The 26160-nt window shown below is 42.9% G+C and overlaps 1 protein-coding gene across 6 annotated transcripts in view; it reads left to right on the plus strand.

Moving 5' to 3' along the window:
* The window catches only part of ADAMTSL1 (ADAMTS like 1), an 888380-nt gene that overhangs the window by 808360 nt on the left and 53860 nt on the right, over positions 1-26160 (plus strand). For all 6 annotated transcript variants that reach the window (XM_084779022.1, XM_084779023.1, XM_084779024.1 and 3 more), the window contains one exon: positions 10155-10282. In XM_084779022.1, coding sequence (XP_084635148.1) covers positions 10155-10282 — 128 coding nt within the window. The remainder of the gene's footprint in view (positions 1-10154; positions 10283-26160) is intronic.

The raw sequence follows: 26160 nt of genomic DNA on the forward strand, positions 1-26160 counted from the left end.
GCAGATACCTTCTGACATCCTACCTTCCATCACATCTGGACCCAAGGAGAAATCTCTATGGTTGTTATCGGGCAGTCGATAATCTGCACAGTAACCCTTTGACATTACTATCCCAGCTTCACAGATGTTGAAATTGAGGTAGAGAGATGTCACACAGGCTTGCTCAAAAACCCCACAGATGGAGCAGAGTTGGAGCTTGAGGCCAAGGCAATCTGAGGCCTTTTCTGAGTTACATCTGTCTTCACTGAATTTTGCTTGGTGTTAACTACATGGGCTTGCCATTGCTTGTAAAGAAGCCATTGAAGCCAACAAAACCTGATGCAAATTATTACTAAGTATTCCAGCCAGCTAGCTAGCTTCCAATTTATGAGACTTTTGTATTTCACTTGCAGCCGTCTGTCTTAGGGGTAACCTTTTCTTGTAGCTTCACTGTCACCTATATGAAGCCAGCTACTAATATGCACAGTTAGGCACACACTTGGCTTTCAGTAAGCATTTCAATAGTTATATCTATGTACCACCTGTACATGTCTACAGAGTTGTGTACATGTATTCAGAGATCAAGACCATAAGCAAGAAGAACCTAAATTATTTATTGTTTAAGTATTCTTCATAAATCATCACATTTTTTAGTTGAAATTCACCTGTACTTTTTTATAGGGTGAAGCATATGGTGCATCTCTAGCTGAAGAGTCTATCATGTGGCCTTTCTTCCCATATGATAGCAAGAATTTATATAATATATTTAAAAAAGAGTTCACTATTCCTCAATCTGAATGTGACTCTAGAATCAGTATTTGTAATGACCACGCTGACATCCTTAAAGAGAGGAACAGCCACATTCTCCAAAATTGCCACGAGAGATGGGCACAACCAAATCCAGATGAAGTTTGATCTTTGCCTTCAAAGAACATCTACCTTTTACTGACCAAACCATAGCTTCAGGGACATATTTGCTTTGTTTAACATTTTTATACTGAAAGTGAGCCGGTAGCACGTGTTCCTTGTAGCTCAGCCAATGAAGGCCTTGAAGCACACAAGCAGGATTGCCCCTAAGGTCACAGAAGTTTTCAAAAGGACTAGAGGTGAAGGTGAGGAAGATAGATTATTTGAAGAAAAGTCTTTTTTATTTTTAGGGGTGGGAGGCAGCTCATAGGTGATAATCTGCTGAAACAGTTACTTGGAGAAAGGGAAAGCTAAGTCATTTCTTCCTCTTAATCTGCAAGCCTGTCCCCATCCCTTTCTTTTCACTGTGTCTACCCCTTTCTCCTACTCCCTTCAGGCCACTACAGAAGCCAGTAAAGGCAGTCAGGCTTGAATCAGAGCAACTTGGACATAAATTCCAGTTTTGCCACCTCATAAGTCAACCTTAACCTTTAAAAAAAAAAAAACCTCGATTTCCTTACTAGTTAAACTAAAATCATATCCAAAATTAAAATGCTATCAATAAAACTGGACACTTTTATTTTTATCTTTTAGATATCAAATGAATGGACAGGTTAGCTGTTAACCACTGTGATAGAACCCTCAGATGGGCAACTTAAAAACACCAAAGCTTTATTTTGACTCATGGTCTTAGAAATCTCAGTATCTGTCTCTGCCCCTGTTGCTTTGGGCCTGCGTGTATCATGACGAGGTGCATGGCAAAGAAAATTGTTCACTCATGGCAGCCAAAAACCAAGAAGAAAAAAGGAGGATGCAAGTCTCAGTAGCCTTTCAGGTCCACTTTGCTGTGTCCTAATTTCTCGCACCACGCTGCACCTCTTAAAGATTCCACTGCCTCCCAACATTGCCCCCAGGATAGTGAGCAACTTTTAGCATATGGTCCATGGAGGAAATCTTCCCAAACCATAGCCATAGAGAACCAAAGGAGAAAAAAGTCTGTAACATTCCAGACACATGGTGGATGCCCACTTGTCAGGATCCATGGTCATTCTCACTTGGTCTTCTGGCGCATGACAAAGTAAGAAGCTTCTCTCTTTTTTATTTACCGAGATACTATTTTATTTTGTGGGAATTTCATACATGCCTATAATAAGTTTTGTTCAAACCCATCCCCCTTCCTCACCACTTTTCCTTCTCAACTTCATGAGCCCAGTGAGTCCATTCGCGGTTGTAGGACAGTGCACTAGAGCGCAGGTAGCCTCTGGGGCCACATCCTTAAAGAAAACTCACTCTTGCTTTCTCAAGATCCATAAATTACCAACTATCTCTACAGCTAGTGGCAGGACCTCATGTGCCCCTCCCCTTATCCTTCTGGGATTCTAGCTTGTGCGAGTCTACTGGATGAAGCCACAGCTGCTATGAATTCATGTGAGCAATGGTTCTATTATGTCAGCCAAGTACTGTTTCACCACAGATGTCCACTACCTCTGGCTCATAGAATCTTTCCACCCCCTCTGTTCATATGGTTGCTGAGCTTTAGGGCTAGGGCTATGACATAGCTGTCCCATTTAGAACTGAGCATGCCACAGTCTCTTATCTTTGCGTGTTGACCAGCCGAGGGCCTCTGCATTCATTCTTACCTTCTACTGTAAAAAGAGCACAGGAGAAGCCTTACTTTTTTTTTCTGAGACAGGGTTTCTCTGTGTAGCCTTAGCTATCCTGGACATGCTTTGTAGACCAGGCTGGCCTCGAACTCACAGAGATCTGCCTGCCTCTGCCTCCCAGATTGCTGGGGTTACAGGCCTGCACCACCATGCCTAACTGAGAAGCTTCACTGTTATTATGAGAAGTATCTGCAGAGGGTTTAACAGGAAGGAGTCTAAAAACACACCATCTAATGGGAAGGCATCAAAAGAGGATGCTCGCATCCTGCTGGCAGCCTCTGCTATCGTTAATGATCCAACAGAAGAGAGAAATCTGTAGGCTCTCAGTGGTATTCTAGCCAGAACGCTTTGGAAAAATGTCCCAAAGCAGTGTTGAACTGGAGATGAATTAAGGAGTATTTGGAAAGCTTTACCTTGGGCAACACAGAGAATCCACAGATGGAAACTTCTCAGAATGGAAGAAAGAATGAGATGAGAAATCCCTCCAAGGTCAATCTCAGAACCACAGTTGAGAATAATGCTATATGTAAAAGTCATAAGTCCATGAAATCTACTTTCCAAGTTTGTAGATAATACAAAAACTGGAGGCAGGGACGATGGGAGGATGGGAGGGGGAAGCAAATAAACCGGTTTCCATTTGGTTTGGCTTACTTCCTTTATAGAACTAAAGGAAATGGAGATGACAAATGTTTTTCCCCAGTTGAAAAGTGTAAGAATAGCAAGCCAGAGAAGTGGGAACCATCCCAATAAACACTTACGCTTCAGCAACAGCGAAGCACTGGGGGAGAATGTGGAGGTCACAGAAACGATGCTCATGACTTGAGCAGGCAGAGCGAGTTAGGGGACACCCACCGCAGGAGCCAGGAGCGAAGCACAGAGCCAGCCCTAGCTCTTCCCCAGAGGCTAGGGAAAGGGCATCATCGGGTCCCACCTGCATTCGGTTTACTCTCGCTACCAGGGCAGTCCTTAGTAAATGGCAGGAGCCTGAAACCTGTGGGGTATTTGTTTTGATAAATGAGGAAATCACTGAGACACATCAAAATTGAAAATGCATGTTGAAAAGATAGCAAACTTTCCTTGCAAAGGGCCAGACAGTAAACATTTTGGGTAGATGCTGTGTCAGCTAGTCCGTTCTGCCCTCCTAGCCTGAGCACAGCTAGACACAGTACCCACACTGACGTGCAGTGTTCTGAGGAGACTTTATTTACAAAAGCATATGCTGGCTAGACTCTGAAGACACCGCTCACCCACCAGTCAGAAAATTCAGTCAGACACATTTCATGTTCGAGCTTATAGTTGGGAACGAATTACGCAGCAAGCAGATAAAACTATCCACGTTAGCAAATTCAAGACCCTATGAATTTCTGAAGAGAAACAAAAAAAAAAAAAAAAAAAAAAGAAAGCCAAAATCTTTGGCAGGAAACATAAGGACGGGGTTAAGAATGTGTGGTCAGGTGGCCTTTCCCATTCCAAAAATATTTTCTGTACTTCCATCTGTACAATTGGGAGGCTTCAGCATTAAATAACTTCTCGTTGGCAATTGCATGAAAAACACTGAAGGCTGAAAAGTTGCTTTGGCCGAGTGGTGATAGGAAACTCTTCACGAACCTCAGTCAGGCCTCCAAAAATATCTCCACCAAAGAAAACTCCACTGCAAGTCTCTGGGCTACTATGATTTTTGGTTTCACAAAAGAATTCTCACTTGCAGAGGAGGTCATTATACAACGTCTCCTGCTTCATGCTTCCCAAAATCGTACTCGAATCATCGGATTGTCCATCTCTCTAAATAACTACCAACATGGGTACAAATTACCACCTACCAAAAGGAAGGCCAGGCCACAGTTGCTCCTAGTTGCTCTCGGTAGATGACAGCATTTGGTCAAGTTTTAGAAAGAGGCCAAAAGCAATTCCTCAGTCCTAAGCCCAGAATGCAACACCTGAACAAATTGCTGATATCTAAGCTTTTGCCTCCTCTCAAAAAATAAAATAAAATAAAAAAAGAAAAAAGAACACCAACCCAGTAATGTGGTGAGAGAATAAAATGATTTAAAGTACGTACGTCTGTGTGGTAAACAGTGGTTCTTGGTCCCCCTCATCTCAAGAAGACTCAGGAAGAAAAATGTTCATCCAGAGATAAGAAAAAGACCCACCCCTCACCCCACACAGAACTTTTAAGGTTGCCTGTTTGCTCCTAAATTCACTGCTTTTGATCTCATTCCTTTGATCCGGTTGCCTTATACTTTTCTAAAATTGCAGGGTTCTGGCTGTTTTTCTTTAAATTGTTTGCTTATTGGCTAACCGTGCTAAAATGGTTACAGAATATTAGTTGTCCTGATCCCAAGGTTCCTGACTCAAGGACAGGACTGAGGCATTTGTGGCCAACCCAAGGTGCCCTGTGGCTCTTAGCCTCTTTTCCTCCCCACTGCCTGACCTCCTACACAGCCAGCCTCTTGCTCTCTCCTCTGTGTGCTGAGTTTATGCTATTGCTTTAAAGCCCCTTGTCTCTCACCCACTTGCTCTTCTCAAATCTGCTCCCCAGGCTAAATATGATGGCACAATCCTGCCATCCAGCATTGAGAAGGCAGAGACAGGAAGAATACAAGTTCCAGGGAAAACAGGACTATATAGAAGACACTAAGCATCATTAAAACACTGTGTGCAACACCCAGAATATGTGGGCCCAGACATGAAGGTGGACCAGTAATTATGATGATGACAGCAAGCAGTAACCAAACAATAACTTTACTTCTGTAGTGGATCATATACCCAGCTTTTCCTATGTGCTTCAAATGCAGGAAGACATGTGGAAACAATATTCTAGGCAGGTGCTGTAATTCCCATTTATGGAGGAGGCTGTTGTTGAGAAGTTCAAAGAAATGACTTGTCCAAGGCCTCAGAACTAATTCCTGATACAGCTGACTTGTAACCCAGTCCACAGAGTCCTGGGCAGTCCTACTATCCACCCTCATTCAGCGTGATTTTGGTCATCTTCAGCGCAGTTGCTCTGATGGTACCTTAAACAAGGATTTACCCAACATGACAACACTCTTCCGAACATAAAGTAAGAAGCTGTAAGAGAGCCTTCATCCTTGAGCTAGTAATTTTTAGTCTAGCTGAAAAAACAACAACAAGAAGAAGATACACTATAGATTGAAAAGATCTTTGTAGACCAATTGGGAGGGCGCCTGAAGAAAGAACTCCTGTGAACTGTGCAACCTTAACAGAATAGAACTTAAATTAGTTCGGGCTTGGAGAGAATTTGGAAGAGCGGATAGGATATGGTAGGATTTCTCTTCTACCCTGAGCTAGTGCCAAAGAATGAAAGTGGCCATCTTGTTTGAAATAAGAGGTTGTTTTAAGATGGTAAGTAAGTTTGAAAGAATATGGAGGAAGTATTATGTAAAGGTCTCAGAAAACCAAATCTACACTTCCTGACCAAAAATACAGTCAAAGAACTAAGGCAATTCATTCCAGCCCGTCCACAAAGGGAAATGAGCTGGTACATGAGGGGGTGGGCGGAGCCCGCCACACCATGTATGACCACGGTACTGCTCTTCCTGTGGGCTTCAATTATGCCTACCCTGCGTCCCCTCATCTTCCGGTTTCTTACATTCCAATCCATCCCCCCCCGGGAATCTTTCTGGTTTCATCTGGACGACAGCACCGTGTTCCTGTGCCTAACCATTCAAAAGAGGCTTATCAAACCTGAACCCTAAATGCAAGCTGACAGAAGTCAGCTACTAACAAATTAAGTTAAATTATGGAGTAGATGCCTAAAATACATAAAGTGTCGTCCCCACCCCACCCCACCCCAGGAATTTTTCTCTATAGTTGCCAAGCTAGAAAAAGGCAAACCCCCCATTCTCCACAGCTAACCCTTTCTTCCTAAAGAGCCCTCCAAAACTCTCCCAAACTCCTGCGCCCCCTAGTGGCAGCCTCCCAATCCCGAACTGCCAATTCTATAGCTAGATTATAACAACTATAGGAATCAAATCAAACTCTTGCCCTGAAAGGATATTGGCCTCAACAGATTATTAGGGGAAAAGATAAAATTTCTACATAGACCAATGTACCTCAAATCCGCTTTTGAGCAGATTTCTAACTACAACAAGAAAACAAGATGAAACAACGTGTCCTGAAATATTACAGAACGGAGAAGTATTGAATTAAACAAGAAAGCCTGATTCAAATCTGATTCCACCTGCAAATAACTGTGTGCCCTTGACCTAAAGGTTTATGAATTTAAGTGATTTATATGTATACGGTTACCAAACGCAAGCCTATGTGGTTTTGTTTTCTTAAGATGGCATTTAAATCCTTTATGAAGGCAAATATTACAGCCTATTTTTCTTGTATTCTATTTACGGGACAAAAGCATCAGCAAATGTTGACTCTCGTGGTCACTGGTTGTTCCTTCCCATCTTCACTGTTTTCCTCCTGGGTCAGAGGTGATTTTGTGCCGAGTGTTTTGGACCTTCTCCCCTCTCTCCACCACCTCTCTCTGTAGAGGAATTCTTTCCCAGGTTCAAATGCAGGCTCATGTGTAGGGGTTAAGCATTGTGTCTTATTTAGCTGTGTCAGTCTTCAGAGGAACTAATACACTTATGAAAGGTAAACTTTACCTTAAAAAAGAAAAGAGTGGTTCAAGCTCAGCATGAGTGAGGTCTGTGTCTTTTGTATAAGATCAGACAACAATAGTTCTATGAAAAAGGAACCAGAATATGGAGATCTAATAAACACAGAGAGCTACAATCCAATGTCATGTGACCCTTCTATCTCCTCACACCCAACACACACACACACACACACACACACACACACACACACACACATACACACACATACACATACACACACACATTCACACAATCAATCACAAAAATCAAGCATTACTAATTGTCTAATTACTAACAATTAGAATACATATAACAATTATGGGAATAGAAATACCAGTGATTTATAAGTTTTCCACGTTACTCCTTAGAGTAGCAGTCTTCCTGTGAAGTAGGAAACATGCGGAATCTATATTATAGTAGTTGATAGGCTGCGATTTAGTAGAGTTAATTTGCCAATGTCCAGTACTTAGATCCTAGCAAGGCCAAAGTAGGGTCCAAAAGAGCCATCTTCGAGCCTCCTGCTCCATGTATGGCGGAATCCATTCCATAAGAAAGGCAGGGACTCTGCTGGTTGTAAGGAGGCAAGCAGGCTAATGCATTTGAGGACTTCGTGAACTTTAACCCCTGCCTTCTCAGAGTGGTGAAACTGAATATGATCTACTATGTTCAACTTAAATTGATGCCGTCTGCTTTTGCTATTCTTATAAAGCAATTGTGTGGAAGTGTGCATATTCCTGGGGCATCATAAAGATTTAAATCATGGTCAATTTTTACTATTTTTTTTCCAATTCTTAAATCTAAAACAGCTTGAACACCTGAAGAGACTTAGCGATGCTGTTGCGTTATGCTGCGTCCGATAAGATTCCTTTAGGAGACAGTGATGCTGTTATCAGCGATCATAACTTACACAGCCATCTTTCCCTCGTCAGCTTCTTTGAAGTAAAGTGGCATGTAACTGTCTGACTTCCAATTAATACATGTGTGAGTGAAACAGTCTCTCCTGTTGCTCTCCTGTCATCCCCCGTTGCAGCTTCACCTCTACCCAGGGCTGCAAAAGCATGGCCGTCCCCAGTAACACAGTGATGGTCTAGCATAGTACCATATAGTGGAAATCACTATAAAGCTTCCCTTTGGCTAATATGTTCTATTTTCTCCATCATTTTTAAAAACAGAACTGCCCATATGTAGCTGGCTTGAGGGATACAGTCCTACCCCTGCCCTTCCCTCTAATAGAGATAAAAATAGATAAATAGATCCACATCCAGCACAAGAGCTGAAGAGACTCATTCTTTGCCAGACTAGTCATCATCCACCTTAGAAAAAAAAATGAGAGATGACCTGAGGTGGTCCTTAACTGTAAGGCCATTGAGACTAGAGCGACCCTGCAAAGGACACAGTGAAAAAACAAAGTGATTATCCAATTAGAGGGCATTGCTGGGGCAGGATGGCTGGTTCCTGGTGTCCAATTAACTGCCAAGCTTTAGTAGTTCCCCTCTTTCTTGAGCAGATGACCCCCCTCATGTCCATTTGATTCCTAGGGATGGACATTAACACTAGTGGCCACTTGTTGGGAACTATGAAAGTGGAAAGGACCACCAAGGTGGAAAGAGCTTGTCCAGTGATGTCACAAATGCCTTTCTGTGGTACAAATGGTCGTCCACCTAAGACCCCGCCTGCTCCAGGCCCTGGGTATCTTTGTCTCCTTACCCTGGCTCTCTAACTCTTCTAGATTCCCACCTCCACATATACTTTCTAGATTTTGTCAGCCTCGCCCAAGTCATTGAACCATCAGCTTGACAGTAGCATCCTTAACCCTTAACCTGCTGAGGCAGAGCATGCAGTTCCTAGAAATGGTGTACATTTGGAAAGAGAATGTCAGTGGATGGAGACCGGGTTTGGGTTCTGAAGTTGAGTATAGGTGCCCACAATTTAACTCTTGCAATTCCTTTTGGATAGATCGAAAGTATTATGTGGCTGTTCTAGAATTGTCTCTCCATGACCTCGAAAGGCAAGTTTAGCTTCGTGATACTGGACATCTTCTCTGTAGAAGGCTGTGATACTGTGGTAGATGAAAGCGATATGACCTGCGGTCTGCATCCATGTTTCCAAATTAATGAATACAAAGATGTTTATATTACTGCCTAGACTTGAAAGACATAGTTCTTTCAGATAGCAATCATCTTGTCAATAATTGTTTCAAAGCTTCTTCTCCTGGAATGCCATAATGGTACCTTCTTTAACAGCTTGCAGCCTGATGTTCTTCCTACCATCCAACCAGGATCCACTGCTCCCTTGTAACGTTTCATTTCCCTTAATGAGCCTCTTCCTAAATCTGTGTGGGCATTTGCTTTAGCATCCTCTCTCATGTTGTGTATTATATGTACTCGGTATCTAACTGTTGTCTCTTCCAACTAGTAGCATTAGATCATGTAGTGAGTACACTTTAAAAATAAAAATAAAAGCCTCTATTTGAGATGGCCAACATGGCAATCATATCAACAAGAGAGCCTGGGTTTCCTGGAAAACTGATCTTGGCCTTTCTAGGTTGTTAGAACATAGTCCTCCAGAAGACTCTCCACAGTAGAGTGGAGAGTGGGATATGACTTTCTCACATACTCTGGTGCCTCACCTTTGACCATGTCCCCTGGAGGGGGAGACCTGGTGGCACTCAGAGGAAGGACAGCAGGTTACCAAGAAGAGACTTGATACCCTATGAACATATACAGGGGGAGGTAATCCCCCTCAGGAACAGTCATAGGGGAGGGGAATAAGGGGAAAATGGGAGGGAGGGAAGAATGGGAGGATACAAGGGATGGGATAACCATTGAGATGTAACAAGAATAAATTAATACAGTAAAAAAAAAAAAAGAACATAGTCCTCAATACACCCCTACCTGCCTCGCCCCCCCACCCCCCGCCGCCGCCATAATGAATTCCAAAAGGAGTCAGCTGACTTGACCAGATCTACATTTCTTTTCTGTTGCTCCAGGATTCTTCTACAGCCAGACGATTCCTTACAGATCTTGGCACCAGTGGAAGCTGATGTGGGCTTCTATGCTTGCAATGCCACAAATGCCTTGGGATATGACTCTGTCTCCATTGCTGTCACATTAGCAGGTAACCTGAAAACCCCTGTCCAGTTATGCTCAGAGATCTTTATGACTAAATGCCTACAATATGTCATGCAGGCCTAGGATGCACATAGATAAATGTGACCCAATACCACAACTGGGGTTTTATTCCAATGTACCCCTGCCAACACTTTTCCCGTATCTACACACATTTCTCTGCACATTGTGACTACAATTGCTGACACTTGGAGTACAATGCCTTCTAAGGCTGTGGTGTTAAAGCAGTGTACTTTTATAAAACTTCTTAACCTGAGACAAATCCTTGCCTTTGAAACCATAAAAGACCTTAGATACTGACCGAGCCAACACATCATTTCTTAGAGGCCAGGCAACCTGAAGTCACACGACTGCCCAGCTGATTCGGGAACATAAGGGGCTGAGGTCTCCTAAAGCTGAGCTCCTCGTTACCTCCACTGCCCCGCTGAGCAGATCAAGACAGGACCGGTTTCCTTAGACCTGGGCTAACAGACTTTGCGTCGGTGTGGTGCATGTGTTTGTATTTATTCCTTTCACTCGCTGCTCCCATCAGATGATTCAGTGGATGCTAGGAAAGCCGGCATCACCCACGCTGACCTCATCCGCTCATGTGGGGATTATGTTGTCACACTGGCCTCCACTCACACGTGCTACTCCCTTTCATATCTGTTGTGCAACAGTATTTCTGTCCCTATGACCTAAGGCTGATCTGGAAAAGAGACCTGTAGCGGCTTTGTCAGGAAGATGAAAGTTGATAATAAAGAAGGCAGAGGTGCCCTCAGATAGATTAAAGTGTGTGTGTGTGTGTGTGACACTTGATTTTCCCTAGTTGCATTCCAGTTCCAATCTTCATTCTCCTCTCTATGCAGAGTCCAGATGCCCAGCAACAATATTCACTCTTCTAAAATCTCTTCTGCGTTCTATTCTCCAACCCACACTTACATGGGCACTGTTGACATGCTTCCAACTGCTGGCCAATGGCCGACTAACTCTCTTGTTTATACTGAGCTCGATACAGTTCAGCTCTGCCACAGACTAAATACCCTCTTTTGCCAGAATTTAATACAATGAATAGAAAACTGCCTGGGGTCAAGCAAAGCTATTGTAACATCAGGCTCATCTTCCACTCTTTGAAGGCAAGTTGGTGGAGGCTGCCAAGAGGTTCAAAGCTAGAGAAGAGAAACAGAGGGCCTAAAGTGGCACCAAGCAAGGGGCTGAGCGATGAAGTGTGGCCATAGACACCACACCCAGGCTTAGGGGATGATGTTTTCAACGTTTCAGCTGCTGGGCTTGTCCAGGTATGCTGACAAATCTTTTAAGTAGCTCCTCTACAAACAAGGTTGAAAATGTGGATATTGCCCTAAGCTCATGATGGTATTTTTATCTCAGGTTGTCATCCACATCTCAGCCGATGTTGTGAAACATTCAGTAATAAAACTCAAGCTTGGAGTTTCCAGGGGCTCACAGATTAGGGGAGGCAGGAGGTATATACCTATCTTAGCTAGAGGAATAGCTAGGGTACTGCTCAAGTCCAGCAGAGTGGCTCACACCTGTAATCCCACCACCTGAGAAGCTGAGACAGGAAGATATGGGTTCTGGGTCAGCCTGGATCACTTAGCAAGCTCCCAGCAGCAGAGGTTCCCTGGGGAAACCCCACGGCAAAGCAAATATGCTGCTTTGCAATATATGTTAGATGAGCAAAAAATTGCCTGAGTTTAGAGATGGGAATGAATATTGAACTTCTTTCCATTTGATTATCAGCTATACTGCTTATTAGATATATGATCTTGAAATAAAAAGTGCACAACCTCAGAGTCTCCGGTATCAGTGAAGTTAACACTATCTACAGGGTGGTGTTAGATTAAATAGGATGTAGGTGTGTAAAAGCTTAAACTGAAAAATGCTAGCAACAGGAGAGGTGGTCTTCCCCAGAGAAGAGTACACCAATTGATTGTGCAGAGGAAAATGCTCAGCCCTGAACATATACATACATGTAACACTATATAGACTAAGGAGGTGTGCATGTGTGCATGTATGCATAGCAATAAAAGAGACCATGAATTTGAAAAAGAGTGGAGAAGAGATACATGGGAGGGTTTGGAGGGAGAAAGGGAAAGGAGAAGTGTAATTATCTTATAATCTGTGTGTGTGTGTGTGTGTGTGTGTGTGTGTGTGTGTGTGTGTGTGTAAAAGGGCTTAGAGCAATGCTGGCAACATGTTAGCTTTCTTTCTCTACCTATTCTACAGTGAAAGCCCCTGGGAACAGCCCCAAGACTGAAAAACAATAGTCCAGGTTTGTGTCCATTCTGTTTGCAGCCTGAGTCTTCAACACTGATGTTTTTCAAGCCTGGACTTAGCCCACTTGTGGTCAGAATCTTGTAACTTCCGGTGGAAAAAATTGTAGTGCTTTTTTTTCTTGACTTCAGTTTAAATGTAGGCCAAAGAGAAAGAAAACTGAGGCTCAAGATAAATAAGTGTCCTGATATTTTTATTTTAAAAAATCACAAGCTTTGGTCTTGTGGGTACCCCTTCTTGTAGATCCAGGGGGCCTCAGAACATAGGTTTGGATCATACTTGTTCACTTCCTAAGAACCTAGTCTGCTTTCTTAACTTCCTGACTTTATTACTTCATCAATCCAATCATGAGAATCAGTGGTCAGTGACATCTAACTCATTCATGGAAAATGCTTAGAATAGTCGTGAGCACCCAGCACATCTTAAGCACTCACTGCTTGTTAGGTAGAATTACTATCTGCAATATCAAAACAGAATCAGTTCATCCTGAGAGCAGGAAGAGACCCTTTTTCAGAATCCACAGTGCTTACCAGCGCCTTTTGCCCCACATTTCTCTCAGTGTCTCTGAGGCAATTGAAAAACATTGAACTAGCCAATTTTAAAGTGCTTTTAAGCACCTAGATTGAGGTCGCTTGTGATAAGAACTGTCTCAAGCAAGGAGCAGGCGGGGGTGGGGGGTGTGTAGCTTGTAATGAGAACACAGGGAGCGGCCCCAGTCTCATTTTGAATACCACTTACTTGATGTGCAGGGCTACCTAAAGAGGAGTTTTCGATGTGTATAGACAGTAGCAAGAGAGTGGAACACCACCTTGGCCAGCCAGATTCTGCACTGAGCCACATTGCTCGGAAGCCTTCCCACCTGGAATAGCACTGGCAGTGTTTTGAGGAAAAGCAGTAGTTCCCTAGTAAATTGCTTCCCTCCGTATCGCTTAGCTCCACTTCCTGATGCCGAGGAGAGCTTCTCCAGGTGTAGCTCCCTGCTGAGGTCATACCAAAAGGGAAATGGTTCTGGATGTCATTGATTTTATAAGATCACAAAAAAAAAAAAAAAAAAAAGATACTCTAAGGCCAGCTTGACATCACCAATGGAAAATGAGAAGAAGATGATGGCTAAGGGATGGGTGTATCTGTCATGGCAGGGAGAACCCGCAGATGAGCTCATTTCAAGTTTGCACAGGGAGCTAGAAATTGCGTCTCCTTTCCTGGCAAGTGTTCCTGTCTTCCTGTGAGTTGAGTAGTTGACACATATTGTGTCTAATAAAGAGATCAGAGAGACCCTGCTGAGAAAATGAAGCTAAAAGGTAGTTGTTTTGAAGTTCTTTCTCTCTCTCCCCCCCCCCACCCCCATCATGATTTACTAGCTGCAGTAAAGAGAAGAGGAATTGTGTAAGCTTTTCATGTTTAAGTCATTTCAAATTGGCAGTCTTCAAACGTTTGCAACCAGGAGTAAGTTCACCAGAGAGTTTTCTTCATCCAGTTAGACTCACAGAGGGCCTTGTCACCAGGAGCAAAGGCTGACGAGAGAAACTTTTCTCCAGTGTCCAGAGCAAAAGGAAAGCTAGACACGGTTTGAGTGTGCCCCAGTGGGAATCTGAGCTACATAGTACTAGCCGTTGACTGAGTCAACCTGCCATCAACAGGACCCTGGTACTGGCTAGAATGCTAAGTGGCCAAGGCCTTATATCCCCAAGTACACAAAAAGTCCACCAAAGACCTGCACTTCTAAAACTTACAGTTAGAGATGAGAGTATACCCAGTTTACTTGGCTCCCAAGAAGACTTGAGGAAACTAATTAGGGACAAGAAGTAAGCTCTTGCAAGTAGGCTTTCCTCAACCCTGTGGAAAAAGAAAAACTTCCTCATCTGTGCAGTATGGTAGAGGGAGGGTGGGTGGGCGGGCAGATGAGGGATGTAGCATGTATTTGTCGTGGTTTCTAGGAGAGGATGCAACTGCCCATAGCCACACCCACCTGCATCTTTCATCTAAAACTCCCTGTGGAACACGCAAAAGACATGGCAGAACCCTTTGCTCTCTGTTCCCCTGACGTGTCAAATTTATTTGCTTAACCAGAAGAGGTAGTGGCTGGAACCTGAGGAACATGACACCTTGCCATGGGCAAAAAGGAATATCTAAGGAGGTTAGGACTGGGATCAAGGCATCTGGGACATGTTCAGGAAGGGACTGTGAGCCACACTCATGTCTTCTGATGCTCAGGACCCAGCAGCATTCATACCAAAAATCTACAGAGCAAACAGAACTTCAAGGGTAAAGAAATCCCCATTCCTTCTCATGCTTGAACAGGTTAGCTGGTAACCACACTGTGACCCTGAACGGCCACCATACTTTTCGGTTTTCTTGAGATACAATTTGTGTACCACAGAATCCATCCACTGTGAGCACACATTCAGATATCTATTCAGCAACTCTGTCTTTTTGTAGCTGTTCCCACAAATGAGGATTTCTTTCATTTTTAACAGCTTCATTGAGTTGTTGTCCATATACAAGACAACTGCGCACAAGTCAGTGGCATGTGGTATATTCAGATTCTGCGTCTACCATGACACTCAACTTCAGAACACATTCTCATTTCTCCCCAAATCAACTCCACACCCCTCAGCCCTCACTCCTCAATCCCCCAGGCAAACTGCCAAGCAGTCGGCCTGCACAGACCTGTCTGCCCTCAACAGTTCACATAAATGGAGTCATACCGTACTTTGTCCGTTGCTACTAACCTCTATCATCTCTATCATCGGGCATAATGATAATGATGCTCTTAATGCCATCCCCCCTCCTAGCACATGTGCCACATTGCTTTTATGGCTAAACTAGCCCTTTTTAAAGACTATTTTCTCTCGGAGTAGGATAGTAGTCCACCATATAAGTGGCCACCTTTCATTCATCTCTTCCCCAGCTGGTAGGTAGATGTTTATGCTGTTTCCACTTTAGGCTACAATAAATAATGACACTGTGAAGATCTGTGTGCAAGTTCCCATATAGCTGTAACTTACATCTCTTTATTAATTCATTTCTAAAAGTGCAAATGCTCTATTATGCGGAGCATTTCTGTTTAATTTTTTTTTTTTTTGAGACAGGGTTTCTCTGTGTGACATTCCTGGCTGTCCTAGAACTTTCTTTGTAGACCAGGCTGCCCTCGAACTCACAGAGATCCACCTGCCTCGGCCTACTGAGTGCTGGGCTTAAAGGTGCACCACCATGGCTGGCTTATGTTGACCTTTTAAGGACCTGCCAACTTTGCTCCAAACAGTAGGATTATTTTACATCTCCATCAGGAGTGTAAAGAGGGTTTCTCCACACCCTCACTGCTGGCTACTGACTGTCATTTTTATTACAGCAGTCCTCATGACCCGTGATGTTAAGTACCTTTTCTTTTATTGTTTTAATTAATGGAAAAGACAATTGTAACAACTTCCCACATCTTCCCACCTTCTCTCACCCAGCCAAGCTCCACCATGCTGCCCCTTGTTCTTCCCTGCATCTTCTTCGTTGCAGAGATAATTTGGGCTATGTACATAGTATATACAGTGTGCATCTTCATTCCTACTGCGACTGTCCCAAGTTACCTTGTATTTCAGGGTCTGAAACAATGCAGATATTCTGACAATCCTGTAGGTAGAAAGACTGACAGTTGCTAAAATCCAGATAGTGATAGGCTTTCTTTGCTGAAGATTCTAGGGGAGAATCCTTTCTTTCTCAGTCAAACTGATGGAAGAATTTTGTTCCATGTGATGTAGGGCCATGGGCCCCGCTTTATTTCTGAATATAAATTAAATATCATTCCTAGGTTCTAGAAGCCTCTATATTCTTGGGCTTAACTCCTTCCCCATCTTCAATGGCAACAGTGGTGTATTTGGCCCTTCGCATGTGTCCCTGATACTTTCTTCTGTCCTTTCTTCTCTTTCTATGTTTCTATGTTTCAAGTTTAGCAAGTTAGCAACCTTAATTCCCTCCTGCCATATCATGAGTTCTAGGGATTAAGACCTCTTTAAAAAAAAAAAGAAAGAAGTCATCATTTTGCCTGCTGTACAATGTCTGAGGACACAGCTCATTTCCATCAGCTTGCTGCCAAAGAATAAAGCACAAGTCAATGTTGCTAGACCTGATTTTTCCAAAGAAGCCAAACCAAAAATATTTTAAACATCACACTTTTTTTTTAACATTTCCATTATTAGTTAAACCAACTCAAAAATTTTAAAAATTCTTCCTGAACTAAACAGATTTGTGCACCGATCCTCTGGGTTAACTAGACCATTTTCTACACTTCTGTTCATCTGCACACCTTACTCCCCAAAGACAATGTTTTATAAAATCAAATCTCACTTTATTTAACTAAATAATAGCCATGGAAGTCATGCAGTGGCTTGGCTGGAAGAGAAAGGTTTGCTTTTTAATAGTGCTGAAGAAGGAGGTTGATGTAACAACGGAAGACTTCAGGGAATGCGTTTGCCTCATTACCAAATTTAGAAGCAGATTCAGAACTATAAACCTGTTGCTTAATTGTAAACAGAGGATCTTTAAATAGATGTACTCTTGGCTCTTTTAGACCCGCGAGTTCTGTGGTTCTCCTACATGCGGGGGAAAAAAAGGACAGCGATGCCCACCCATTATTGCCAGCTCTGAGGTCCCCTGACCTGCAGATCTAACCATGAAAACTGACAGTTTTTCCTTAGTGGAATACAAAGAAGCAGTATGCAGACTTTACAGTACAGTCTTAAAAGGTAACAAATAAACCATGCTAAACCTGATCTTGACCACACTTGCAAGGAAAGAGAGGAGAGCTTAAAGGAGCCGATCACAGACAGCAGGACACAAAGCGTTCCTTCCAGATCCTCAGAACAACGGGGGAGGGTTTGGGAAGGGAAATCAGACTGAGGGAAAAAGGCATGCATGTTATCTGTGACAGAGCAATTGATATTAAATTGCTAAGAGGGAAGTGCCTGGGATATTTCTGACCAGCAAGAAACAGCAAGCTGACATTTATAGACAGTGTCCATTATACTAAATATCAGTGTAGGATGTTAGTGATCTCCATAAAGGTTTTCGTAGGTTCCAGTTGATCTTGGTTGGTCCTTTAAGCCTAAGCTATGAGCCTTAAATATTTTAACTGAAAGTTCTCACTTTAAGGTGTTGTTGTTGTTGTTGTTGTTGTTGTTGTTGTTGTTGTTGTTGTTCAGGTGTAACTCCAGTGACACTTGTAAGAGACTTGTGACAATGGGAATGGAGGCAGAATCTGGTGTTTCTTGAGAAAATGCTTTGATATACTCACTGTGAGACATTGTCTATTAATTACATCTGGATTGAATATAATTTGCCTAATTTTAATTTCAAACTATGAGGTTTACAATGTTTCATTGCTTCAGACTTCAGTTTTGATGGAGACCCATGTTTCGGTTAATAGGCGCCGGCATCTTCACCTTCTCTTGAACTGACACACATATCTGCCATGGACCTCACCATGCCTTCTTGGACACTCTCATGGAAAGGAGGGTCTGCCCAACCTAGGTGTTCCCAAATCGTCTCTGGAGATGGGGACTTTGAAGAGCCCTGCAGATAACTTCTAAGCTTTCTGGAGCACCTCAGAACTGGCTGGAGTTTAGGGACAAATGCATCATATTTAAATTATTTGCTTTCCCTGTATATTGAAACTCCTATAATTCTTCAGAACAGAAGCAGTTTCACCTCCTCACTAACACATGTGTCCCCTCTCCTCCTATACTGCTGCTGCGGTTACTACTGCTACTTCCCCCCCATCCTCCACCTCTCACCTTCTTCTCCTTTTTCTCCTTCATCCTGTTAACCCTTTCTCCCCTATGTGTATCATATCAGAAGTTCCCAGTGCCACTTCTCACAATGCATCCTCGCTGAGTGGTGGCAGAGACATAGCTGGTGGCGGTTACAAGTGTTAAAGCCGTTAAACCTGAAAATTGTGAGGAGAAAAGATGAAATCCATGATGACCCAATTAAAGCAAGCTTTATTAAATACCGGCCGGAAGATAGACACTGGCCAGGTCCACACCCAGAATTCTCAGAGAGTGGCACTGGATTGGATAAGTCAGATACTCATAAAGGCAAAACCCACAAGGCCATACAATACTTCCTACCTTCATCAAATCAGGGGCAAGCATACATCCTGCCTATGTACCTCCCGCCTGTGTTTGATCAAACACATCCTGTGCCATTGGGGCAACCAAACCTTGTTTATTGAAGTGAAAGCAACACATGGCTTGTTATCTTACATGAACAGCTCCCAGCATTCCAGGGAGTTTTCTGTCCTTGGGCAAGTGGGGCTTACAGGTTAACTTTAACCCTTACAGAAACCTCACACTGTATAAAGGCATCGCTTGTTCTGAGGCCTGTTCCTCACCTATTTCTTTCAGCAGCCGCCTATGTAGAAAGTAGAGGCATAGGGAAATTTGTAGAACTGTCCTGAGGTTGTGTGACTATGTAAAGATAGAACCCAGGAGTTCAACTCATAAACTGTCCTTCCTCTTGCCTGTGTCACTGTGGGTACCACTGATCAACATTCATATTGACTCTTCAGTCCTTATTAATCCAAATCTGACCAGTATCCTTGGAAAAGTCTGCCAACAACTAAGTTTGGATCCAAAATTTCCAAGCAGCTTTGTCATTGATGCGCCCTTTCTAGGCCTCCGGTGATCCCCGAGCCTGCTTCCTAGAATTCTTGTCTTCATCACTGCTCCTTTGCCCCAGTCATCAATGACAGGTTTCTATCCTGAAGGTTGACAGATGTACATGCTTACTTCCTGGTGCAGACTGTCTCTAGCTGGACAGAGAGAACCTAAACTCATTCATTTTTGTCGCTCATTTCTGATGGCTAAGGATGGGGAAAAATCACTTTCAACCGAAATTTGTGACTCATAATGAAGAACTGAAATAAGACACAATTGGCTCATTCATTCATTCAGTGAGTTGGTGAATACTAATTAGCATTTGCTAGCTGCTTTGACAAACATACAAATTACATGCTGTATAAAATATGATAGCTTATTTCTTCTTTATAGAAGAGTTTATGTAGTTTGAGCTCAGGCGTGGTACACTTTCTTTTCCTTTCTATGTGCTGGGACTCCATCCTGTGTCTGTGCTTAACTGTGGAGAGATTGGAGTGTGACCTAGCTGTGGGTCCAGGACAAAGGTGAAGAGGTTTTGGTCTCATCAACTTAGTTAGTCCATGCCCTAACTCCTCAAGTGTAAGGCATCATGGTGCTTTTAACAAAGGCTCTACTAACTGGGCTGCAGCACAGCTCTGAGAGTATTGGCAATGCCACCTGTTCTTGGCTCCACTCAAATGACAACCCTTCTTCTCTGGGTAGGCTTTGGTCAACTCAAGATAGAGTCATTTAAGAAGAAGGAGCCTCGACTAAGAAAATGCTCCCAGCAGATTGGCTTGTGGGTAATCCTGTGGGGCATGTCTTTGATTGATAGTTGATGTGGGAGGGAGGAACCCACTGTGGGTGGTGCTAGTGCTGAGGTGTATAAAAAGGAAGGCTGAGCAAGCCATGAGGAGCGGTGGAGTTTACTCTGAGAGTTGTAAGGTAACTCAACCCTGTCCACCTCAAGGTTGTTGTGGTCTTAGTTTTATCCTGGCGACAGAAATTCTAACAAACATACCTTCTCGTCTCTGGCTACTGCATCCTTCATGTTTACACTGGGCCAGAGAGTTTTCACATGTATATGTTCATGACTTTTTCCTAGTTGAGTTTGATTTTTTTATCTAGAGCCACAGGTGAGGAAAGGAGGTAGGAGCTCACTGTGCATAGGATAGTGTTCTGGAGCTTTCGCTTCTGCGGCTTCTCATCTGTCCCCACCTCCCTCCAGAGGAGCTCACTCTCTAGGAGCTGGGCATCCTGGCTTGCTGAGCATCTCTGCTTAAAGACATCACAGGAGCCCACTCATTCCTACGTAGGCATCACATCCGCCGACGTTAACATACACCCTGGGCGGCCCTTTCTACAGGGCACCTGCTGCACAGTAGACGCAGACTGAATAAGTTGAGAACAAGACTCAAAGGTGCATACAAGAGTGGGTGTGGTAGTACAAGGCTGTAATCCCAGCACTCCTAGAGGTAGAGCCAGTAAGACTTTAAGTTTAAGGTCACCCTGATTTACATACCAAGTTTCAGGCCACATGTAGGACTACATAGCAAGACTCTGTCTCAAAAAAATTTTTTTCTTTTTCTTTTTATTTTTTTGTTTGTTTGGTTGGTTAGTTTGTTTTTTGTTGTTGTTGTTTTTTTGAAATTTCAAAAATATACATATAAGCATCTTTGTAAGAAATGTGAAATGGTCAATTAATTAAGAAAAATTATTCATTATAAACTTCTATTGATTATAAATGCTTGTCGGACTTTATGTTCTGTGTTAAAGATGGTTCATGAAGGTAATGGGAGCCTAGAAGTAGCAGCCTGTGCTGACAACAGCACCTCTACTGATAGCGAACAAGGCCATTACTTTTCAGCACAACCTCAGTATAATTAATTAAGGGCTGGATTTAATTCAGTGACATTTGAATTTTATAGCCATACACTCACAGCTATAAAAACCACCTTTATTATTAAAATTCCTGTAGGAAAAATAACTTGGTAATTGTGGGTCTGCTCTGGTCCCTGGCCTCATTTCCCCATTGGCACAGTGGTTTTTATAACACGGTGAGGCAGTTCTTGTATTGGAGAAAGACAGATTATGTCTTTAACTAGTGCCCTGGGGATTCTGCAGCAGCCAGTCTGCAGACCAGGATTTAAGGACCCTCCCTAACAAATACTAGACTATAAGTCCAAGATCTGGTGTCCAGCTCAGCACTACGACATGTCAACTCTATCTATGGTCTTGGACAAAGTGTGGAGCCTTTGCGAACCTCAGATCCCTGGCTATTCAAAAGACAGTTTTACCTGTCTTCTCAAAGCTTTTTTTTTAACATTTAAAGTGTTTTTTGAGGACCTACTTTGTGCCAGGACTAGATGGCAAGGAGATTACATGATGAGGCAGGGTTGAAGGAAACGATATAGAGAACATATTTTTCTGATAGTCTTATGAAAAAGAAAAATCAAAATAAGTGAGATTTTTATATTGCCTGGCAAGGGGTGATGGGCTACATGCTTTAGATGGGCTAATTGGAAGCGGCCTCTCTAGGAGATGTTATGAGCAAAAAGACCTAAATGACAAGAAGAATAAATTTATCTATGGAGATATGCCCATAGGCAGAAGATATCAGGGACGGGGACCAGACAGGACAGGTCTGCTGGGTAGAGGAACGAAAGGCCAGTAAGCTAGAACACGGTGGCTTATGGGAATTTTGGTCTCTGTGAGGCAGGAAAGGCAGACAATTGGTCATAACCATGTAGAAGATAGTTGCAAAAAGAAGCTACAGATTTTGTTTAGATTATACTAAAGAAGCAGTGGAAATGTTCAACAGCAAACTGTGTGATCTGGTTGATGTTTCAGAGAAAAGGCTCTGTCTTCAGAAAAGACTGTAGTGAGTGAGATCAGAGTGGAGGTCCCACCCTAACCCCAGAAGTAAGGAGAGCATTTAATTGTAGCCATAAACATGTTTATTGGGGTTGGGCTAGATTTTAAATTATTTATTAGTCGATATCTATTAGTATCAGTGTTATTCCATATTTGCCTGCATTCGTATGTCAGCATATTATTATAGTGCTTCATTATTCCTCTTCACCAAGTCCTACAGATCTTGAATGGGAGGTGGGTAGGAACAGCCCTGCCCAGTCACAGCAGACATGGGAAGCCTACACGCACACTCACCTATGCCACGCTAACACTCCGAAACACAATTCCAATGAGTTCAATGACTTCTACCCAGAGGGCAAGTCAGACCGAAGAGCAAAGGGAGGAGGGCAGGTAAGCAGCCGTGCATGAGGAAAGAGGAAAAATATGCAAAACATAAAAAGCAGGTGTCAGACCCAGAAGAGCATTTCTGAAACAGGAGTTTCTTCAGTTAAGGAGGGACAAGAGGGGCGAGGCCAGTCTAGAATGTCCTGCCTCTCAACGGTTAAAACAAAATTAAATCCATTTGGCTTACAAAAGATTAAGGTTTAGGTATATGAAATGATCTCATGTGGACCCTTATGTCCCCAAGGTGCTTAGTAAATGAATCTTTTGTATTGTGTTTTATAGTCATGCACATGCACCACTCCGTTTTTTTTTCCCCCAAATGATAAAAAGCCTGTTAAAGCGTAGCATACGAAGAACTCCACTTCCGGAAAGAAAGCTTAGGAGACACAGTGTGCTGTTCCCTATGCCTCTGGCTAAGTGCAGTTAAACCCCCTGACCATTGTGTGTGCAAGTACAAGGTTGAAAACTGGAAAGAAAGAAAAAAAAAAAAGAAAGAAAGCTAACTGGCTAGAGACCTTGGAAACTGAGGGACAGTTCAGCTCACACAATTGTAGATTTATTGGGCTTCCTTTTTGCCTCATAAACTCTAAACTTGGAGCTGAAGAAGGGAGCTACCAGGAAATACCAATGAGTATGTGAGAAAGAAAAAAATGTCTATACTAAAAGCTTGTTCTCTCTAGCAAAAGGAATAGAAAGGAGACAACATGGCAAGGCCGATGTTTAGAAAATTTTGCTGAGCTCTGACTGACATCACAGAAACACTGTGAGCCATACAACATTGTAACACAGGCTGTTTAAGGAACCTAGACTCGCTTTCCCTCGTGGAGGTAGTCTCACAGAAAATGAGGCATTTCATCCCTACTGGGAGCTAATGAGAACCTTTGGAGAGCCTAGACCTCCACTTTCACCCCACAGAATTCTTCTTCCTACAGACACTTGAGAATCAGCTGTTTACCACCTCCTAGGAGCTGTTAGGGAGGTGTGATGACATTGTACATGTATGACACTGTGATGACAGTGACGACCAATGGAGCTCCAGAAAGCCCACCTCTGCCCGGAAGCAATGAGGAGACTCCTAACACAGGAAACAGGAGAAGTCAAGCGAGGAAGCTTCCGTGTCCAAATGGTTCCAGAGAAAATGGCTGAAACACTTAGAACAAAAGAGTCACATAGAATATAGGTGTCATGTAACAGAATACAAAAATACCTGGGCTGTTTTTTAAAAATCAGTCCTTGCTTAAAAACTCACTTTCACTATCCTTACTCGGTATAGTGATGGAAGGTGTAGCCAGTGTAATGATGTAAAAAGGAAATAAAAGACATATGAAATTGGTGAGACTGGTACTTCACCCGACTGGTGCTGAGGGGGTCAAATAAAATTAAGTTATTTTAAAATCACCAACCAGCAATTTCGAGTTTCAAAAACCAATAAATAATTGATTTCCTGATATAAAAATTAAATCTTAGACAATAAAATAATCCATAAATATTTTTAAAATTGACTCAGTGTATCACTAAGCTGAATGTAAAACTTAAACCATAAAACTATTAGGAGAAAGTATCATAGGGAATTATCTTCAGAATTTAGATCTATGTAAGTACTTTCTAGATTTGATATAAAAAGCATAACCCATAAAAATGAGAAATTGGATGTTATCAAAGTTAAACAGTTGGGTCTGTGAAAGGCCTTGTTAAGGCGAAAAGGAAAGCCACTGACTGAGCACTTATAGAGCCCCTGCCTGACAAAGGAATAAATACATCTAGACTATAAAGACCTCTTAAGATTCAACAGTAAAATAGGTAGTGGCTGCAGGTTTTAGGATGCAAGAAGACAGCTACAGATATGTCACACTGAAATTGGGGAAACCGCCTCACCGAAGTGTTTGAGTGTGACCTGGAGGTGGTCCAGCCACCCTCACCGCAGTACCAGTCGCTGGAGTCACTTCTGCTTTTGGTCAAGGACATCCAGGTCCATGTGAAGATGGCAGCCATGTGGCCCAGATTTATGCTATTTCACTGCTTTGTCCCCAAAGCCTTGGTAGCCTATCACCAGAAATATGCAGATGAGGTGTTGAAGAAGGTGATTAGAGCCATCCTGACCCTATATGACCAGCATCTGTTGGCAGCTTTGCTGCAAATCCAAAAGGTCTGGAGCCCCTGGTACCTGCCAGTGCTTGCTGCCAGAAATACTTCTGATAAGCCCATCATGAGCATCAGGATGCACTGTGAGACTTTGATGTTTAAAAAGGAAAAGAATGAATGGCAAAATGAGTAACCCAAGTACAGAACCCTCAAATAGGGCACAGAGGTCGGCGCTGCAGCTTCCAGCCAGTGCCTGTCAGTTCGTCGGGAAAGTGGACCCCAGCTGCAGCAGAAATCATTTCATCTCAGCTGTGGGATCAGGTGCCCCTCTGAGAAGTGACTCCTGGACACAGGGTGCCCTTTACATACCTGCCTCTCTGAGACTCCATTCCCTAATGGTATATAATATTTATATCAACTCAGTTTTCTGTGCTTCTCCCGGCTTTTATCCAAACTCTTTGGAGGGAACTTGCCACAGTCTACCCGTGTTACAATTATTGTTTGTCTACTTGATTCTAAGCTCTGTGAAGCCCGGATTATGCCTTTTTAAGGTCTCCTTTTTCCCACTTAGATCAAGATTTACCAGGAGAAGGTGTATGCTGAGTAAACACCTGGTAAATGGATGAATGCTTTTAGAATTTTGCCATAAAAGAAGCAGGGGTAAGGAGCTTTTAAAGTGCCCACCACAAAAAGCAACCATGCCTCACGAATGGCAGGTCCCAACCTGTGGGTCCTGACCCTTTGACAAACCTCTATCTCCAACGGTAGCAAAATTACAGTTATGAAGTAGCAACAAAAATCACTGTATGGTTGGGGGTCACCACAAGATGGGGAGCTGTATTTAAGGGTCTCAGCATTAGGAAGGCTAAGAACCACTGCTTTGGAAAGAGGGGGAACGGATATGAAGAGGGTTGGCCTTTGACGAGAAGGGACATATTACTGTAGGTGGCTACTATATAACAGTCCAACTGATTTGTTGTGACTTGTTTTGAAACAACAAGTAGCTGTAGATGCCACCTAGGAGACGTGAAGAAATGTCAAATCTCAAAACCAGTTCTTTTATTGCTGGTTGACAAGGATTCTTCAAGGAGACAGTCATATAAATCTAGACCAAAAGAAGGGGTCAGCATATAGTGGGAGAAGAAAAGTAAATCTAGCCAAAGTCTTTATCCCTAGCACTCAGAGAAAGCTCCACATGGATAAGGAAGCCACTATGGAGCACCAGTGGGACCACCCCATGCCTCAGGGCACAGCCCAAACCTCAGGAAAGATATGAGGTATGCAGAAGGAATTATATTCCAACGAGGAAGGGGGGAGCTGGCTGTGGCTGTGCCATGTTGCTGTGTGTGGTGACGCCCGCACATTCCGACCCTTTCTATAATGCAACAAAACTGTCACAAGGAGACAGTGAAGAATGCCATCTATTCAGAGTCATCTTTCAAATATTCACCCACAGGAACATTTTAATAGTAATTGTTATTTTATAAAGAAACCTTTACTGCCAATTGAAAAGGAAGAAAAGAAAGAATCGGTTCAAAAGACTTCTGTTCCCACTTCTCCTGGTAAAAGGGGCACTAAATATGAAGAGCATGCCTGCTTCAGCACAGATGCCTGCGAGACAATTCCT

The sequence above is a fragment of the Acomys minous genome, assembly GCF_964271855.1.
Source record: "Acomys minous genome assembly, chromosome: 1".
In the NCBI taxonomy this organism is placed as follows: domain Eukaryota; kingdom Metazoa; phylum Chordata; class Mammalia; order Rodentia; family Muridae; genus Acomys; species Acomys minous.